The sequence below is a fragment of the Giraffa tippelskirchi genome, chromosome 6 (assembly GCF_054371585.1).
Source record: "Giraffa tippelskirchi isolate mGirTip1 chromosome 6, T2T-mGirTip1v1.2.pri, whole genome shotgun sequence".
In the NCBI taxonomy this organism is placed as follows: Eukaryota; Metazoa; Chordata; class Mammalia; order Artiodactyla; family Giraffidae; genus Giraffa; species Giraffa tippelskirchi.
Genome location: NC_137280.1, coordinates 96,837,013 through 96,849,002, shown reverse-complemented (window position 1 = coordinate 96,849,002; position 11,990 = coordinate 96,837,013). Strand labels below are relative to the sequence as shown.

The following is an 11,990-nucleotide window of genomic DNA, read 5'->3' as shown; positions in this document are numbered from 1 at the left end:
ACGTCTAGGGACAACTGTCACAACTGGGGGGTGCTCTTGGTGCCAAGAGGGTGGGGCAGGGAAGCTGCTCAACACCTCCCCACCCACCCCTGCACAGAGAATGACCTGATCCCAACTGTAGAGAGTTTTCCTTTAAGATAAATTAAGTCTGTGTAATTATTTTGAGAAACTCTATTCTGGGAGACTGTGCAAAGGTCCTGGGGCAGGTTTTCGACAACAGATCCTGAGAGCCAGTCGACTGGCTAGGAGGTATCTCAGCCGCAGATTCCCCATCAGGCTCTGTTCCCACCCTCACTGTCTTTTAAGTAACAGCCCAGACCAAGGACCTCCTGCCACAAAGCCGATGTGACCAGCTTTCTTCTGCTGATAATAAAATCAAAGTCAGCCTTAAGTGTTCCAGGTGCCCTCAGGCACACAGTCTTGGTTTTCTCTGCCATGACCTGTTCCCTGATATGGCTGATGTGTGTCAGGGAATAAACGCCAGGGGTGAAGATTGCTCAGGAGGTGGGATGCTAGTGGTAAAGAATTCTCCTGCCAGTGCAGGAGATGCAATAGATGAGGGTTTGATCCCCGGAGAAGGAAGATTCCCCTGGAGAAGGAAATGGCAACCCACTCCACTAGTCTTGCCTGGAGAATTCCATGGACAGAGGAACCTGGTGGGCTACAGTCCATGGGGGTCACTAAGAGTTGGACACGACTGATCATACACACAGTTGCTGAATTTTAGGTCGTGGAAGTCAGACTCAAGTTAGACTGGGCTCTTCCCCACCCCTTGTCCACAGTGGGAGAAAGAGGCTGAGGAAAGTGCCTTTTTGACTTGCAAGAGAGCTGGTGGGGTTTTATTTTTATTCTTTTAAATGACTCTTCCAGCATATCAGAGGGCCACAGGGCTTCAGCATCCTGTCTCCATGGAGATAGAGCCTGTCTCCAGCCCAGCTCTACCAGCTCAGCCTGGGGCTGAGCCAAGAACCAGGGGCTGGGCAGGGCCAAGGGGTGGGGTGTTCTAGGAGGATGCTGGACCCCTCGCCCAGGCTCTGCTCCTCCCTCAATCCTGTCTTGGGGTGGCTGCTGGTATCAGGCAGGGTAACAGCCATTTATTGAATGCTAAAGGTGCTCCTGGTGTTAAGCTGAGCCTTACCTATTAGCATCACTGAATCCATGCCAGGGGTTTCACCCTCTTTATTCTTAACTTGGCAAATAAGGAAACTGGAGCTTGGGTGTCTAAAGAGTGGGGAAGATGCTGTGAGATCGTGGGAAGCATGTGGGTTCATATCCCAGCAGTCTCAGTGTGTGACCTTGCCCAAGTGACTCAACCTCTCTGGGCCTCAGTTTCCCCCTCTGTAAAGTGGGTATAGTAACAGTACCCACCTCTTATGCTTGCTATGAGGGTGACCTCTCCTGAGGAGCAAACTTTAAGGTTAGAGAAAATAAAGAATATTTTAATACAATAGTTTTCAAAGACTAAAAGTAGTGCTGAAAAAAATCCATGAATAACAAAAAGGTCAACATTTTAAATAGAATCAGAATTACTGATTTTTCCTTTGGCTCATCACAGCACTATGACTGATCCTGTTTTTGTTTCAAAATAAAAAAAAAGAAATAGGGACTTCGCTGGTGGTCCAGTGGTTAAGACTCCATGCTTCCACTGCAGGGGCATGAGTTTGATCCCCGATCAGGGGACTAAGATCCCACATGCTACATGACCAAAAAATAAATTGTAAAAAAAAAAAAAGAAGAAGAAGCCTCCTTTATTATGAAAAAACACAAAAAAACACAAAATAAATTTAAAATAAAGTCAGGGTCAGTAGACTGACCCCTAGTGGCTGTGTGGTGCTTTTTATCTTACAACCTCTGACCCAGTTCCTCCAACCCTGCCTCAGGGCCTTTGCATCTGCCTTTTCATTCTTAGCTTAAAGGCCATCCTCTCTAAGCCTTCCCTGAGTTTGCCTCCTAAAGCCATCTCTCCACTTCTGTTTCCTCCATTGCATTGACCACAGTCTAAAGTATCTTGTTTAGGGGCTTCCCTGGTGGTCCAGTGGTTAAGACTCTGCAGAGGGCTATCCCTGGTTGGGAAACTAGGAGCCCACATGTCTTGCAGCATGGCTAATAATAATAAAGTATCTGGTTTATTTGTCTGTACTCATCCCAGGCATTGGTGCTGTGGATTGAGTGAAGCACTTAGCACAGAGCCTGGTGTTGGAAAGAGAGCAAAGTGACTTATCAATACATAAATAAATATATAATGATGTGAAGAACTGACTCATTTGAAAAGACCCTGATGCTGGGAAAGATTGAAGGCAGGAGGAGAAGGGGATGACAGAGGATGAGATGGTTGGATGGCATCACTGACTCAATGGACATGAGTTTGAGTAACCTCCAGGAGTTGGTGATACACAGGGAAGCCTTGCATGCTGCAGTCCATGGGGTCACAAAGAGTCAGACATGAGTGAGTGACTGAACTGAACTGAACATAACATATTAGAATTAAATTAATTCTGGTGTGTGTGTGTGTGTGTGTGTGTGTGTGTGTGTGTGTGTGCATACACACAGACATACATACCGCATCTTCTTTATCCATTCATCTGTTGATGGACATTTAGGTTGCTTCCATTTCTTGGCTATTGTAAATAGTGCTGCTATGTATCTTTAGAATGCAAGTATCTTTTCAAATTCAAGTTTTCTCCAAATATATGCCCAAGAATGGGATTGCTGGATCATATGATAGATCTATTTTCAGCTTCTTGAGGAACCTCCATACTGTTCTCCATAGTGACTGCTCCAATTTACATTCCCACCAACAGTGTAGGAGGGGTCCCTTCTTTCCACACCCTCTGTAGCATTTATTGTTTGTAGGCTTTTTGATGATGGTCAGTGTGAGGTGATAACCTCCTCGTGGTTTTGATGGAGAGTTTTAGCAGGGGTGGCATGGTGCCCATAGAGCACTTGGCCCAAATGTATCCACTTCTTTCTAAATATTTTAAACAGTATGTGCACGTGGCAAGTGTGATTAGAAGTGTTGCTGAGGATATAACACAATGATCGCTGTTTCTATTCCATAAGTTACAAACTTAAAAGTGCTGAGCATAGTATTATCAAAATGCTCTTTCTTGTTGCTGTTATTTTTATTATTATTAATGTTATTATTCTGTCTGCTTAAACATTCCATGGACAGTCCTGTAAAAGCCAACTGAGTGCCGTATAGAACTGTGTGCTACTTTTTGTGTTTTTCCTGTTGTTATCAATGGGAAGACCTTGAGCCACCTCGAAGCCCGGTCGGTCTTGCCTAAAGATTTGCCGTCACCCACCCAGAAGGCAGGGGTTACGAGCCCGCTGGCCTCAGTTTACCGGCCCGGATTGGGCGGCCAGGCGGGATGCCGAATGTGTGGGATGTAGGATGTTCCAAGTGTGATTCGGGATAGACGATGCGCGCAGGGGCGCCGCCGTGGCGAGGCGAGCTCTGGCCGCCAGGGGGCGCTGCGGAGCCGCCCTTTTGTGGTCCTGATGCTGGCGCGAGCGGGCGCGCGGAGGAGGGAGGAGGGCGCGGGGACCGGGCGGGAGGGAGGCGGGAGGCGGTGTCCGTCGCTCCAGCTGCGAGTCCGCCCGCCGCCCGCCGCCGCCGCCGCCGCCGGCTCGGTCCCGCGCCCGCCGCCCGCCTTTGCCCGCCATGGCCCGCCTGACGGAGAGCGAGGCGCGCCGGCAGCAGCAGCAGCTCCTGCAGCCGCGGCCCTCGCCCGTGGGCAGCAGCGGGCCCGAGCCCCCCGGGGGGCAGCCCGACGGCACGAAGGACCTGGACGCCATCAAGCTCTTCGTGGGCCAGATCCCGCGCAACCTGGACGAGAAGGACCTCAAGCCACTCTTCGAGCAGTTTGGCCGCATCTATGAGCTCACGGTGCTCAAAGACCCCTACACGGGCATGCACAAAGGTGGGCGCCTGGCTCGCTCCCCTCCTCTCTCCTCTCCTCCCTCGGCCTCCCCACCCCACCTTCCGGCATCTTCTCCCCGCCACCAACCTTCCTCTCCTAACCTCCTCCCTCCGCTTGCCTCTGCCACGGCATCATTTCTTCCCCCCCAACCCCGTTCTACCCACCTCCTCCTCCCTGCTCTGGGGGTGCAGCTGACAGATCCGAGCTGGCCCCCTCCCCTCCTCCGCCCCCACTCCCTCCCTCCCCACCTTCCGGCATTCTCTCTCTCTGTCTCTCTCTCCCTCTCCCTCTCTCTCTCTTCTCTTCCCTTTTCTCTCCTCTCTCATCTCCCCCTACCTCCCATCCTCCCCCCACCCAGCATCCTTCCCTCTCTCCCTCTCCCTCTCATTCCCTCTAGACCTCCACCCCTTCTTCCCTCCCTCACCCACTCTTTCTTGCCCCTTTGCTGGGAAGCTGCCTAAACACTGCCACCCCTCCCTGTGCGCCCCCCCCCATTCATTCGGCCTCCCCAGGCCCCGTCGGGGAAGTTTGCACCACTGGATTTCATTGCCTTGGTCATTTTCACAAAGCCAGGCCGGCAGGGCAGGTCCAGCCGGCCGCGGGGGACACGGATGCTCAGGATCTCGGGCTAATCGGTAACTACAAAGAAAGAGGTTGGGGGGGTGGGGGTGCAGGCAGCTAAGCCAGTCAGGGGGAGCACCGGCCTCTTGGGTGGTTTAAAGGCTACCGTGTGCCCTCCCCCGCCATGCCTACCCTCTCTGTTTGGATCAGCATTCCCCCTCCATTTCTCTATACCCCCCCCCCTCCGCACCCGGACTGCCGCCTCCACCTTTGGCTCAAGTTAAAACTGGCCAAGCCTGTTAGCAGTGTGTTGAGGGCTGAGGCCAAAGACGATGAGCCTGGACTGTCCATCTGGCAGAGTCCAGATCCTGGGGTGGACGGGGAGGTGTGGGCGACCTGTGAGCACAGCAGAGGATGCAGGTTAGGTGGGAAGGCCTGCCTGCCTCCCTGCCACCTGATTCTCTTTTGGCATGCTGAGAGGGGGTGCTGGGGACTGTGGCCCCAGCCCTGGGCTCTGATCACAGCACAGTGTCTGGATTGGGGTGGCCCTGGCAGTTCTCCTGGCAGGGGATGGGGACTGGAGGGTGGGGACAGTGAAGACTTTGTGCTGACACCCCTGGTGAGACCCTGGAAGGGCCTTGGGGATGGATCAGGGCCCGTGACCTATTTCAGACCGCATTCATCCCTGTCTTCCTCTCTGTGTGGCAGGCATGGTAAGCATGAATACATGTTTGTTGAATGAATGAATGAATGAATGAATAATGAACAAGTGAATGAATCAATGAATGATGGGTTGGGACAGGCCATAGGGAGGATCTGGTGGGTTGGAGTCCAGGCCTGCCACTTCAACTAGCCCCTCCAGCTGGTACCCAGGGGGAGGAAAGCAGCTCCTCCCATCCCCCATCTCTTTCAAATCCAACCATCACCAAAAAAAAAAAAAAAAAATGGGCCTGGAAAATCTAACCACTCCCTATGGCCTAGGAGGGCAGAGGGCTTGTGCTCACCCACGAATCAGGCTGAGGGGTCCACGGCTGTGTGAGGGGTCTTCCCACATCCCGAACCCCCAGTGTGTTCGAAGTGCTCATTTCTAGAAAGATTCTGATGGGGGTGGTGTCCACGTGCCCCCCCTAAACATTGAATGAAAGGCTGCTGGCGAGCTCTGGGTCTCGGAGACAGATGGGGCGTGGGGAGATGGAGCCACCCGGTGATCCTCCCCTCTTTTCTCGTTTTTAAATCTCTCCTGGAGAACCCTACCACCCCCACAGCATGGAAGGGTAAGGGAGAGACTGTGGTTGGATTTTCACTGACCTGAGAGCCTCAGTTTACCTGTTGTCGACAGAACAGGGTCTCATGAATGTGGGGTTTTTTTTCTGGCTGGTGAATGTTAGGACTGGGGTGCCTCAGGATGTTTCCCATTTGCAGTCTTTCCTTGGAGGGTGAAAATCAAGAAGCTGGGTGTCCATGACATCCACTTTGAAGGAGCCCTAGGCAGGTTGGAGCCCCGGATATAGGGCCTGGGGGTAATGGGGTGGAAGGCCTTCTCTTCATATCCACCTGCCCACCCCAGTACCCTCAGGACACCAGTGGAGGCCCCTCCTTATCCCACCTGTGCTGGGCCTTGTAGGACTTTATCTGTGGGAGGGAGTTGAGGGGGTGTTGAAGTTGGGGGCTGTCTCAAGAGTCAGCAGCTGGGCTGGAGGCCTGTTGTGGGGGCGCTTAGCTGTGTGACCTCTGTCCAGTGGCTGTCCCTCTCTGGGCCTCAGCCAAAGGGAAGTGGAATGATGTGTGGGGAGTTGTGGCGTGGTGGGGAGGTCCAGACACCTCCTGCTAACACTCATCTGGTTTTGTTTCTAGGGAACCTTCAGGGTGCAGGGTGTCTACTGAGGGTGCTGACTGAGAGCCCAGGGGTGGGAGTGTGGACCTCAGGTTGTGGAGAGAAATCCCCAGAGAGCCTTGGGGGCCCCGGGAGGGTGGGCACTAGGGAAGCTGAGAACACCGATTGTGGTCCCCGTGGCCCCTGTACCCAGCAGGAGAACGGACATCCAGTATTGCATTATTCCCATGATCACTGTCTCACCCTTAATTTTCACCCTGGGGGGCCTGGTTGATCACTGCTAATGGGATCGTGACTCCCACGGGCTTGTGAGCATCTCTGCATTTCATGTGGAAGGGAAACTGAGGCCGGAGGGGCAAATACTGGGTCCCGAGGACTGACCAGAGCTGCCCCTCACCCAGCTGTCACACACCTGTCTCCCACCCAGGCCAAAGAAGCAGAAGTGTATCTGTGGGATGAAGGAGTGACAAGCCGCGGCAGGACTCCCCCTTCCCCAGGGTTGGTTTTGGGGAAGGGAAGGGAAGGGGCAGGGCTATGACATCTGACAGCCACGGCCAGGGGTGAGGTGGGGGCACCCCCATTCCTAAGGGTCTGTTCAGGGGGCCTCCCTGCTGGGACCAAGAGGAAGGCAGGGGGGAAGTGGAGGTTTCTCTGGAAGAGGGCAGACCCATGGGTGCTGGCTGTTTTTGTTTTTAAGCTAGAGAGATGGAGACAGAGACAGAAGTGGAGAGACATGGCAAGAGCGGAGGAGAGAGATACACAGAGACAGAGGGAGGGGGAGACTGATGAAGCCTCCCCCCACCCCCACCCACAGGGGAAGACAGAGAGAGGGTGGGAGTTGGGGAGAGAGTTGGGGGGCGCAGGGAGGCCCGAGACCGCTTCCCCCCAATCAGATCTGCGCCTCATCCAGAGAAAGGCCTTGCCTGGTGCCCCCAGCCCAGCCAGGGGCTCAGGACAGGAATTGGGGGGCTCCCACTGATCAGGGTCCAGTCATCGCCCCCTCCAGCCCCCTGCTGGGGGGACGGGCCCCCTCTGGGACCCTCCCTCGGAGAGGGCTGGGTGCACGTGCCCTCCCCTCCTCCTGGTGCGGCTCGGTCTCTCGCGCGATCGGCTTGAATATTAATACCCGCCCTGCCCCGGGCAGGCGCCCGCGATGCGATCTCTTCGTCCGCCGCCGCAGCGCGGCCCCCTTTATGGTAATCGTATATGCATTTGCATGTTAATGACAATATTTGTCTTAAAGCGGAGGTTGTGAAGGGGGCCGGTGAGGGTGGGGGGGCCGGGTGGGGGCCTGCAGTTTCCATGGGAGCACCAGCTGCTCGGCTGGCGGTTGGGGGGTGACAGGGGGTGGGGGGAGAGGCTGGAGCACGCAGAGCTCCAGGCATGAAATTCCGTGTGTGACGTCCTCAGCCCCAGGGAGATGGCGGGCTGGGCTGCCGGCAGGCGCTGCCCGGTGGGGAGGGACGAAGGGAGGGGACAGCTGCCCTCCCTGGTGGGCAGAGAGGGGGTGGGGGGCAAGCCACCAGGGCTGGCTGTGTGGCTTCGAGCTGGGCACGCCTCCTTCCATGCCTCAGTTTCCTCAACCACTCCATCCTCGGGGGGTTAACAGGCTTTTATGAAGCCCCGGGGGGCGTTATGGGTGACCATGATATCGTTTCTGCCTTCCGTTAGGCAGAGTGCATTGGTTGAGCGCCTGTTGTGTGCGAGTTTGAGATTCCAGGCAAACAGGAATTCCTGGGGGGCATGATGGAGTCAACAGGCTGTGAAGCCACCTACTAATAGAACCACTATTTCTTCCAGACCCAGGATACGGTGTCGGGCAAAATAGAGAAAAATCCTCTCCCAGACTCCTCCCACCCCCAGATCCCATATGGTGGTGGTGGGGGGGTAGGGCACACAGTGAGGAACCAGAAGTTCCAAGGCATTGATGTCAGGTCTGAGATGGTGGACGCTCATCCGCAGGGACAACCCAGAGGAGGCCCCAACTGCTGCAGGTGTGGAGACCAGGAGGGCTTCCTGGAGGAGGCAGTTGATAAGGGAGAGCAGTTAGAATGTCTGGTTTCTCTGCATCTTCTTGGTTATGGAAACTTGGGCAGCTACCTTCAACTCTTCAAGGCTCAGTGTTGTCATCTGTAAAAGAGTCGTGAGACCAGAGGGGGCTCCCATCTTGAGGAGAGTTAAGGGAGATGAGGGCCAGAATAGTGGTTAAAGCTCTTGACACAGGGCTGGGCACAGAGTCTATGCTTGTTATGCTACTAAGCTGAGACCTGAAGGATCTGTTGATGGGGAAAGGTGATCCTGGCAGAGCATGTGCAAAGACCCTCCAGGTTGGGAGTGGATGGAGTTTTGCCTTGGTGGGGAAACAGCAGAGGGTCCTGGGAGCCCCATGGTTCCCTTTTGATGACATCTACTCTCTCTTTAAACCCTGTGATGAGACCCTGGCCATTAGGAGCACTCAGTAGGACCACACTCATTCATTTAACCAACACTTCCTGAAAGCCTTCTGGGGCCTTGTACTAGGCAAGAGAGATCTGAGCCCCCGTAATGAGCACAGCTACACATTGGCACCTACAGCTGGAATGGTCAGGGTGTTTCAAAGGGAAGGGATGCAATGTTGAGAGAACTGGATAGGGGGTTGAAGGCTCTGCCTAGGGAATCCAGCTTGGTGAAGGAGGGGGATTAAAACTGGGGCTTTGAAGGGTAAATAGGAACTTGCCAGGTGGAGAAAGTATTTCATGTACTTATTCACAGAAGCACTTTCTGTGTTCCGAGCCCTATGGTGGATATGAAACACAGCAGTGAGTCAGCCAGGTGAATGTCTCTGTCCTTGTGAATGTGGGCAGAGGCAACTGGTTTGCAAAGGCCTGGAGGTGTGAAGGAGCACAGCTGGAGTCAAGGAGGAATTAGATGAGGCAGGGTAGTTGAGGCCAGGGAGTCAACCTTGAGGTCATGGACTCAACCCTGAAGAGCCTCTTAATGCTGGACTGAGCTTGGATCTTTACTGAGAACGCTGGGGAGCCATGGAAGAATTTAGAGCAGAGGAGGAGCTCAGACCTGTGTGGGAAGAGAGCTTCATGTCCTGTTAACTGTCATTGCTACCATCAGCCTCTTTCCAGCCTCCCAGCCTTATTTGTGATATGCACACTTCTCACACACCTGGGTAGATACAACAGAAGCCTCCCCTTGTGGTGAGGCTCACAGTGTGGGATGAAAGGGACACAAATAAACAGACACATGCTTAGGTCACAATGGTTCTTAGAGAACCAGGTTCCCCCCCCACACACACACACGTGGATAGACAAGGAATTGGGGCTCAGAGACAGGCAACACCCACACCCAAGTCACACAGCAATATAGTTAGGTGTCACACCTCCCAGCCTGAGACTTGACCCATCTTGGAAGAGAAATAAGGGAAGTAGAGAAAGAGATGTGATTGTGGAGATGTAGACTCAAGGTGAAAGCCATCCAGGCTTGCCCGTTCTCCTTGAAGGTGACCAGGGCCAGAGGGAGGGACTACTAGGTTTGGAAGACATTGACCTAGCAATAGTCCTGTTGATCTGGGGTCATGGTGATCATCACTGACATGTAAGTTCTGTGAGGGTAGGGACCGTGTCCTGTCCACCATTTTGAAGTGGAGCATGTGGATGAACAAAGGCCTAAGGGAAGGAGAAGATAAGAGGGTGAGGGGGTGCTTGGATGTGGTGGGGGGTGGCCTGGCCAACAGATGATATGTAGATGTTTGCAGGCATGAATGGATGGATGGCGATGACTTGGTGGGTGGATAAGTGGATTGCTGGATGCAAGAGTGGGTAGGTAGATGAAAGGCTGAATGGATTGATAGATATGTAGGTGAGTGAATGGGTGGATGAATAGATGGATGGATGGATGGAGGAATGGATGGATGGATAGATAGATGGAAAGATGGTTGGGTAGAGAGATGATAGAGGAATGGAGGAATAGAAGCATAGAGGAATGGACTAGGTGAGTGGATGGATGGATGGGAGGATGGAGAAATGGATGGATGCATGGAAGATGGGTGAATGCATGGAGGAATGCATGGGTAGATGGGTGGATGGATAGGTGAGTGGATGGATTGGTGGATACCTCAACATTTACCACCTTCATCCCCACCAGGTGAGTGGGAATGACCATCAGCTTTGCAGCCCAAGAGGCTTTGTTTCTATTCCTGACTCTGCTTTTCATTTCTGTGTGATCTTGGACAAACCACCTTATCTTTCCTGAGCCTTACCATCCTCACTTGTAAAAGAGAAGGAGTATCTAGACTTCTCTTACAGAGTAGTTGTAAGAATTAACATTAATTTGTAGAATGCAAATAATGACAGGGTTAATGCAATCCCTGTCAATAGTGTCTTGCACATCATTGGTGTTAATAAATGGTCAGGTGGCCAGACAGTTAACAACTATCTGTCCAGTCTCTGGGGTGTGCCAGGCATTGTGCCTGGTTTGGGAGGACACAAATCAATCTGGGGGAGAAGAGGGATTGACATTAAATGAGCAAACAGGTAAGACTTGGGTAGGAGCAAGTTGCTATGGAGGAAGTGAAGAGGGATGTGTGTTGAAGGGTGACAACTTACTGCAGGTGACCAAAGATGTCAGGAGGCAACATCTGGGATGAGCCCTGCATGGCAAATGAGAAAGCTGTTGTTCTAAAGCCAAGAAAAAGGCATTCCAGGAAGTGGACATGGCATGTGCAAAGGTCCTGAGGTCAGAATGAGTTTGCAGTGATGGGAGAACGGGGTTGGAGCAGAGTGAGCCAGCAGGAGAGAGGGAGGAGGGGAGGACAGGGAGGGGACTTTGAGCTTTTTCAGGTAGGTTGGTGGGAGCCCTGGAGGGCTGTGGGTAGGGGAAGGTCAGGGTCCCTTAGGGAGCTCTGAATCTGAGGGAAGTAAACTTTGCATCCTCCGTTTTTGAGGTGGGAAAACTAAGGCACAAAGAGTCCCAGAACGTGGCTGGACATTTCTGCCACCACAGTTGAGCTCAGCTCCTCTGAGGAGCTTCTGAAAGGTGACAACTTGCCTGGAGGTGCCACGAGAGTAGATTGTGTGAGCTCCCTCACCAGTCCTCTCGCTTCCCCCAGCAGCCTTTGGGGGTGGAGTTCCCCACATCCAAGAGGTGAGAAGGGGGCACTCATCACATCCTTGTCCCTGACCCTCTGCTAGGAGGAGGGACCCAAGGAGTCGTTCTCGCCCCAGCTAGGGGTCTCCAGAGCAACATGATATATGTGGGAAGTGCAGGCTCAGAGAGGGGAGAGCACCTCCCCAAGGACACACAGCAAGTTAATCACAGCAATGTCTATGCTGGAAGGAATTTGTCGTCATCTAGAGCTGCCCCGTATGGTTAGGCAGGGCTGCAAGTTTGTTTGTTCACCTACTTACCCACCCCTTCTCTCAACCTCAACTGGTTTTTTTTTTTTGAGTCCCTGCTATGTGCCACCTTTGAGTGAACCAGACCTACTGTGTGACCAAGAGGAGCGAGATGCACTGTGAGATAGTGGACAGAATGTTGAGCAGTCCTAAGAGTGGTGATGTGCAGTGATTTAAAAAGTCAAATCGTCATCTCTTGGTGGGATCTAATAGGGAGGAATCTGGTGAAGTAGGCCTCACCCAGGGCGATCCTTAACCAGGGAACACTGGGAAATGTCTGGGGATATC

The 11,990-nt window shown here is 53.3% G+C and overlaps 1 protein-coding gene across 1 annotated transcript in view; it reads left to right on the top strand.

The window, feature by feature from the left end:
- The first annotated feature begins 3,664 nt into the window (after positions 1-3,664).
- The window catches only part of CELF5 (CUGBP Elav-like family member 5), a 49,925-nt gene continuing 41,599 nt past the window's right edge, over positions 3,665-11,990 (top strand). The window contains exon 1 of the mRNA XM_081499848.1: positions 3,665-3,923. Coding sequence (XP_081355974.1) covers positions 3,665-3,923 — 259 coding nt within the window. The remainder of the gene's footprint in view (positions 3,924-11,990) is intronic.